The sequence below is a fragment of the Sesamum indicum genome, linkage group LG3 (assembly GCF_026168435.1).
Source record: "Sesamum indicum cultivar Baizhima isolate 11 linkage group LG3, ASM2616843v1, whole genome shotgun sequence".
Lineage (NCBI taxonomy): Eukaryota > Viridiplantae > Streptophyta > Magnoliopsida > Lamiales > Pedaliaceae > Sesamum > Sesamum indicum.
Genome location: NC_142659.1, coordinates 20192039 through 20200160, shown reverse-complemented (window position 1 = coordinate 20200160; position 8122 = coordinate 20192039). Strand labels below are relative to the sequence as shown.

General features: G+C 32.0%; 1 protein-coding gene across 3 annotated transcripts; it reads right to left on the bottom strand.

Annotated features, from left to right (window-relative positions):
- Positions 1–3277: 3277 nt before the first annotated feature.
- Positions 3278–7708, bottom strand: LOC105158186 (dihydropyrimidine dehydrogenase (NADP(+)), chloroplastic). 3 transcript variants are annotated; one of them, XM_011074844.3, is made up of 8 exons: positions 7262–7708; positions 5590–5853; positions 5319–5489; positions 5024–5136; positions 4561–4747; positions 4014–4123; positions 3758–3917; positions 3278–3647 (listed from the first exon to the last, which is right to left on the bottom strand). In XM_011074844.3, the coding sequence occupies exons 1-7, from the start codon at positions 7535–7537 to the stop codon at positions 3761–3763; spliced, it is 1278 nt and encodes a 425-aa protein (XP_011073146.1). In that variant the 5' UTR covers positions 7538–7708; the 3' UTR covers positions 3278–3647; positions 3758–3760. The 3 variants fall into 3 exon arrangements, with proteins under 3 accessions (XP_011073146.1, XP_011073145.1, XP_088735416.1); XM_011074843.3 differs by having other exon boundaries at positions 3278–3602; positions 7262–7707; XM_088879290.1 differs by having other exon boundaries at positions 3278–3917.
- Between the last annotated feature and the right edge of the window lie 414 nt (positions 7709–8122).

Genomic DNA, 8122 nt, shown 5'->3' with positions numbered 1-8122 from the left:
AATATATTTAGTAATTTAAATTATTAATATATCGAATCGATTTTTTTATTTAAAATTTTAAATATATTAAAATATGTAATAAATTGCATAGTGCAATGGATGTGCTTGCTTCTTTCTTTTCTTGTTGGTATGTCAGCATCAATTATCCACTTGTTGCCTGCCTTTCCTTCCTACCTGCCCCCACCTTTTCTTCCTAATTAGGACAAAAAATTTAAATATCATGAAACTATTTATTATGATTTTTTTAAAATATTTAGGTTTCAATGATCTATATCTAATAAAATTTGAATATTAAAATCATCCACCTAAATATTGTGCTTGTGCAGATGTGGACAGTCTCAACCAATTTCATTTTAAAGAATCTAATCAGATTAATAAATAACCTAATCCTTATCATGATCATTAATACTTGTCCAAATAAGGATGATGATAGTAATTACAATAGGGAGTTGGTATCTCATTATAGCGCGATCGGCATTTAATCCTCTTACTTGATGTTTGAGGTAATTATATGTAGACATTTATAGTTTGAGAAAATACATTTAGCACCTCTAAGGTTTGTTTTCGTCTAATAAATAAGTTCCTTCATTAGTCAAAATTTACCGAATTGCTGATATTAACAAAAAATCAGTTAAAACTCTATAATTATCCTGGATTAATTTATTATTGATTTATTATACTACATCCTCTTAAAAAATTATCCGTTTATACCTGGCCTCCTTCCGTTAGTATTTGGATGAAAAATGTTGACAGTAGCAAAAAAAAAAATACATAAGTTTTTAATTTTGCCCCTCCTTTAACATTCTTATGTATATTTTTGTACTTATAAAAGAATAAATAATATATATATATATAGAGAGAGAGAGAGAGTGATGATAATATCATTATATTTTTTTCTTTATAAATGCAAAATTATTACATAAAAATATCGAATGAGAGGTAAAATACAAAATCTTTTTTTTTTTTTGTAGTTATCATTTTCTTAACGAAATCCTAACAAAAAGAGGTCAAATATAAATAGTAAATTTTTGAAGGGGGTCTAAGTGATATTTTAAAAGAAGAAAGAAATTAAGTAGTTAGGTTTGGAAGTTTTACTAATTTTAATGAGGAAATAACGCAAACTGGGAGCGGATGGCTGCTCATTACTATATCGTTTTTACGTGAAAGGCACGTTGTTTTTCTTAAAGCAGTAATTATATTATTATTTTAGCAGTAAAAATATATTGATTTAATTAATATATTACTATAACTAAAATTAAATTAAATAAATTATAATAAATTTATATAAAATAATATAAATATTCACATATCTGATAGAATTTAAACTTGTTTTAATTATTAGATTAAAATGTGAAGGCACGTTGTTGACCAGTGCAAAAGGTAGGTTTCGAAAATTGATTTTTTTTCTTTTTTCTTTTATCATAAATAAGGCATCCATTTCTTGGAATTTAACCTTTTCTTTTAAATTCGATTAAGCTGTATTTATATTGATAGATTTAAAATTCTGAATTCTGAATCTCTAATAACAAATTATTTAAATTTATTTGGACATATCTAAATTCGACGGATTTTCAACTATATTTCGTACAATCTTATTAAATTTTAAATTCTTTTTATATAGAATTATTTGATTTTTTTTTTTAAAAAGTCATTTCTTCCAATCAGATCAATCAATCCAAATATAATTATAATTTTATACTTTTTTATTCTATAAATATTTGCACAATTTTTTTTGTTTAAAAAAACAAATTTCTATACATATAATCTTAATATCCTATTTGTACACATACTATATTAAATAAAATATAAAATATAATAAGATTTAAATAGAAAATTCAATCCACAATCAGCTATAAAAATAGTAGCCAGAAGGAGTTTGTCCATGCGGATCGAAACACATTCGACATTTAATAAGCACGAGTTATTTATGAATTATTATCTAAAATTATGATAAAAAAAATATCATCTCGAAATTATGAAAATTAATAATATAGAAATCATTCGCATATTGGGAAAATTCGGATATATAAGTATGTTAGGGGAGCAAAAGTTACGATTTATTTAAAGATACATAATTGTTTCTATATGTACTTTCAAATTTTTAATGTAAAAATTATTCTACCTATTTATATCTATCACTACGATATTATTTGACTTATTATTATGACACAACGTGGGAAGTTTAATAACCAGCTTTATTTGTTAGTTCTCGTTAGGTGTCTATTTATTTTTTTGTGGTAAACTGATCAAATTGTTCTTGTAGACTACAATTTTGCTTATTTTTTACAATTTTCTGAAAATATTTTATAGACTAAGTGGATAATTCTATTTGTAATTTTTTTAAAATTTTTCGTCCACCTCGTTTTTATTTTTTTACAACTTTTTATTTTTTAAAAAATTAAAAGAAAATAAATCAAGAGCAATGCTGATAATTCCACGCCTTCATAATTTCATCAAATATAAAAAGTATCGATAATTTTTCAAATAATAAAAAAGTATTTGTAATTTTCTTACTCGGTGCCCAACACTGTTGGTAATATTAAGTACCGATCATAGGCACCCACAAGCCCAACTCCCAGCCTAGCACCATAAACAACCACTTCTCACCATAAAAAATCACATATCGATAACGCCTTTATGGGCTTTTCTTTTATGGAATAGGACTAAAATTTTGAGATTTTTGGACATCCAAACCTTCTTCAACGTTGGCTGCCCAATTTCTTCCTCTTTGGTATGCTACCAAGTACCAACTTCCCTTAAGTTTTTGACATAAAATCTGCCATTCTCCACAAAAATCAACTATTTGCTGCCTTAAATGGAAGGAAACATATTTTTTGGTGCCAAGAATTCCCTCCACAATGCAGAAGCCGGCTGAGCAAACTGTTGTTTTTTATTTTTTTGGGTCCAAACAATTGGACTAATTTGCACATGCAATGCATGTGATTTTTCCGTCAGATTTTTAACATTTGAATTGACATCAAATTAAAAAAGCTCGAACCACTAATAGACGTTAAAACTAACAGGGGAGCAGTTTTTTGGACCCACGTGCATGTTACTTTAACGTGGGTTCTCCTCTGCTAGTTTTAACATATGTTAGTCTTGGGGCTTTTTTTCAATATTTTGACCTCTTTTTGCAACTTTTAACAGAACATTGGATTAAATTTAAAATTCCTCAAATTACGGGGTGAAGTGTGAAATGGCCCTTATCTATGGGATTAGTTTTGCAATTTTGCCTAACAGAGTCCATATACAACACAGTTTTACATGGAAACAGAAAAAATAAGAATCCAATGATCTTTATAGCATAACATGCATGAGGCCTACAGCCAATTCTTGCAGCATTTATTTCACAGAATCCGAAGAACTAAACAAGTTGAACTGTCGATGGTTGATTTTTGTTTCTGCCCAGATATACAAAGGAGTTCATTTTGCATGAAAAATTATTTGATTGTTTGATGGTAGAGTAAGATCACATTGACGCCCATAAGCTCACGTCAAATCACACAAATACCTTTTGCCGTTTGCAAAATTATAAGCACACCCATTGAGATTGTAATCGACATCGACATCCCTTCAAGAGGAAAAACGTACAAGTGCACCCCCTGAAATAAATTTCATCGATACTCCCTTAGGGGGTGAGCTTGTAGCTAGCAAAAAATAAGAGGTGTTTATGTAATCAAACATAATCTTATGTGGTGTGAATGTAATTTAACCTTGATCGCATGGGAAGTAAGATGAAGACAGAAACCGTATTTACCAATTAGTTTGAGACCATGCTCTCAGTTTCCTTCACAAAGCCATCACCAGTCCAGTCTTTATCAGATTGCAGACCTTTCTTCACAGCCTTCCTTTCACGAATCGCTTCCTGTTGCCGTCTCACCAAATCCATGTGGGTTGTGAAGTACTCAAGCGACGACCTGCTTGCAGGGGTAAAGAAGAGAGAAAGCATTAGAGAAAAATGCTATCAGCATTGCATGTGTGTCGAAGCCATTAAAGAGTTTTTAAGTTGATACCCCCTGAAATCTTCTATACATGAAAAATTGTGCTTCTTCATGAATTCCTGCAGCTCAGAGCAAAGCTTCTTTACAAGACCATATCCGTGCATCATGACACCAGTGCAGACCTACAAAACGAAATCTTGTTATTTCCACTGATTTTCTTAAAGCTGCTCTGCATACAGTGCAATGTTCTATAGTAAACATGTTTTTCATATATTTCCTGATATTCAATTTTCCGTTTTCCTAACAAATTTGAACAGAGTTTTCTCTACTGTCTTCCTTCGTCCAAAAAGAACATTTATATCTTCTTTGATTTTGAATTTTCTTTGTTAAAACTCCTCTCAGTCTAAATAAAATGAAAAAAGAAAAGAAACACGTCAAAAGATGCTAAAAGAGTGTGAATTGAATCTGGCACATATTGGATATGTTTTCTCTTTGATAAAGCAGTAAGCAACCACAGTCGAGGCAGAATATCTTTTCACCTTGAGAAAACAATTCTTGAATTCAGTTACTATCAATAATAATAATAATAATAAATAAAAAAACGACACTGTTGTCCAACCTGAACTGTATTTGCTCCTAGAAGTATGAATTCTGCTGCATCGCTCCCTTTCTCAACACCTCCAATAGCAGAAAGTGAATATTCTTTATCTCCAAATTCCTGTTTCATCATCTTCGCAATGCTCATGACCTTAGCAAGTGCAATAGGGTGGACTGCTTTTGCTGAATAGCCTCCAGGAGTCGAGTATCTAAATTGACGTATTATGTGACATTTTAGAAGCTAATATTAGGGGTAAATTACATCGACATCCCCTGCGGGTAGGTCTACATAGACAAACACGCCTCTCAGGATCTCTAAGTTACAGTTAGACATCAAGGAGTGCACTTGTAATTCTGCAGAGGGCTGGGGGTATTTATATAATTAGGCCTAACCCCAAGGGGTATCGATGCAGTTTACCCTTAGTTAAACCAAAATAGTTTTATCCACTCAAAAGAATCACAATCTATGCAGAAATAAAGCGTACCCCTCCACACAAGGCTCTGGTCGCAACGTGTCGAGATTGATTCCCATGACACTCATAATTGTGTTTATTGCAGCAATCCCTTCACATCCATTTTGCAGAGAAACTCTAGCTGGCTATCGAAAGCAAAACTTGAATTGAATTTATTGACAAGTTCAAACCTTTTATTAGAAATATTTGTAATCCTTTGAGATCAACATTTTTGTCACACATAAGATCATTCGTCTCATCCTCAAATATGAAAACAGCTATATTTAGCACTTAAGAGGGAAGTCAAAAAATAAAAAAACACAATTACCTGCGTAATGTCAGTTATGTTTGGAGTCATCTTAGCCCAAACCGGAACAGTTGCTTTTGCATTAATCCATCCACAAACTTCCTCCAGTAATGCACAATCCTGGCCAACTGCAGCACCCATTTTACGCTCAGGCATTCCGTGAGGACATGAGAAATTGATTTCGATTGCATCCTGTGTGAAAAAATTGTCGAGAACCAGAATATCAGTGCTCAAGATCCTCAGAAGTTTGAATAAAATGGAAGCAATAAGCCCATTTCCACTGTTTGCTTACAATTCCAGTTTGCTCAACTCGGTCAATGAGTTCCTCCCACCCAGCTTTGTTGTACTCTTCCATGATCGAAGCAATGAGAATCCTGTCTGGATACTCTTCTTTCAACTGTTTGAACTCTTTCAACATTATCTCCAGAGGCCGATCACTAATGAGCTCAATATTTTGCCACCCTATAATCTGTCCTTTTGCTGAGCCGTTTGCTCCAGCCTTTAATCTAGCATATCGAGGGGTAACATTTACAACTTTTGCAGCATCGAGTGACACCTATACATAATGTTTCCCGATCAAACATTTGTACTTTCGTCATTTGTACAAGAAGAAACTTAAGGATATTCATATTTCATGGATAATCTTCTCAGTTACATTTCGGATGCGAGTGCACCGAAACAAGCAGGCAACGAGAATATGAAATGACATTATCTGCTTCAACATACTGATCATCAAATTAGCGTTGAGCGTCTCTACAAACTCTATGACTCTACGATGTAATGGAGTGCACGAGCCAGACAAATAAGGGAGTGTCATTTGCCTAGTTGAAAGAAATCAAGTGGTTCAATGAAGTATTAAATCAGGGAAATCATACTTTGCAAATGAATCCAATAGCTCTCTTTGATCTAACATTGAGTTCAAATGCATAACTATACAACCATATTTTTATGCTATATCAAGAAAAACTTGTATAGTTCTCAAATTTCTTTCTTAGTTCCCAATGTTTATGTTTTCAACTTGTTCTTGTTTCTACTTCGGCTTTTGTGAGGATGAAAACGCGTTTGAATCAATTGATACATTTTTACGGTCATAGGAGTACGTGACACATTCGTGTGTGTAAATATTTAAAAATAAAAATATAATTAATCATTTTATCAAGATTTTTATTATTTGAAACTTATTTTTTAAAAATGAAGCAAATTTGAATACAAAAAAAATATTATATTACTTCAAATGAAAAAATAGGGAGAAAAAACACCCTCGTGAAATTGCAATTGTAATTACAAATGCAGCTCCTGTTCATAGTAAAATTTTACACAAATACTCGTAGAGTTATAGTTCAAGATGCAAAGTAAACGGGTTGGATGGCTGGCTAGAACCAGATTGCCCCAATAAAAAAGCCACCCGGTCAGGTCGGACCCAGGACTGCCTGGTCTTGGACCGACCATGTTGAGCCACTTTTTTATTGTTTTAATTATACATGGCGTGTAAGTTTTAGTTTATTCATCTATATTAGCAGGTTTTTTTAACTTTTGTAACTCTAAAATTTTAATTTTTATTATTCTATTCTAAATTTTTAGTATATTAATACTCTTATTTATTTGTTTCAAAGGTTATTTTAAGTATTTTTTAGTTTATTATTGTGAGCTTATTAATCAAATTATTATTTAAGTTTATTACATAATTTAACTATTTTTTTCTAGTTATAGATTTTTATTTGATTTAATTTTTCATTTATTTAATTTATAAGATAATTATAAATTTAAGTAATTATTTAAAAAGAATACCTCAATTTCATACAAACATATAAGAGTAACTACTTTAGTAATTTTCTTTTTACTTTATTATGTTTGTTATATAATACTTAATAATTAAGCCCTGTTTAATGATCCATCCATTTTCAAATATTTCCGGTTACACCAAAACGACAAGGAGAATCAAGAGCTATGAAATAGAACGTTACCGTTTTGGCGATGACGGCGCCCCACCCTTCATCAAAGGCCCGCTTCATGACAGTGTAGTTGGTTCCCGGAGGGCCCGACCCGATAACAAATGGGTTCGGCATCGTCAATCCATTCACCGTCACGCTAAGATCAGGCTCCGCAGCAGCCGCCTGAGCAAACACTCTGAACCCGACCCGATCACGGCTGAATCCGCTGCTCTGCCTCCGCCGCGGCCGAGTCGCCGGAAACTCGGCGACGGAGCTGTTGATCTGGCGAGTAAATCCAAGCGACGCCATAATCAAATGCCGGTGTCTGTTGTTCTGATGGTTGGTTTTGGGGAAATTCGGAGGTGGCAGATGGGGATGAAAATGAATATCTTGGAATCTGAAGTTTTATAAGCGAAAGTGTTGGACTGATATGAAAATTGCGTATATAAAGTTTTCAATCTACACGGCGTTTGGTTGGACTTAGCTGTTTAGTTCGTTCATGTTTTTATTTCGCCAAACATGTATTTTTAATTTTGTATCAATTTTTTTGTATAAAATAAAAATATATGTGAATTAGTTAATGAGATTAATATATTTTTAATAAAAGTACGTATAAATAATATATTTTTTACTGTAATTATTGTTTTAAAAATTAAAAATTAAAAATAATAGTAGACTTTGACAAAAATTTAAGACGATCGAGATATGTTATAAGATATTTAAAAATTTATGTTTTATAAAATAATCTAAAATTATTTTTTTGAAAGTTGTTGAAAAAAAATATGAAACAGGACCATTTTGGTAGGCTCAAGCCCATAGCATCCAAACCCTGTGGAAGGCTTTGTCCATCCACATTTATGGCCCATTTATTGGCTCAGCCCTACTAGACCCGAC

Excerpts from the sequence above, each read along its gene's own strand:
- LOC105158186 (XM_088879290.1), bottom strand. The coding sequence starts at position 7,537 with ATGGCGTCGCTTGGATTTACTCGCCAGATCAACAGCTCCGTCGCCGAG. Across the intron at positions 5,854-7,261 it reads GCGCCGTCATCGCCAAAACG|GTGTCACTCGATGCTGCAAA; the intron begins GTAACGTTCTAT and ends CATTATGTATAG. Across the intron at positions 4,748-5,023 it reads CCAGAGCCTTGTGTGGAGGG|ATACTCGACTCCTGGAGGCT; the intron begins GTACGCTTTATT and ends ACGTCAATTTAG.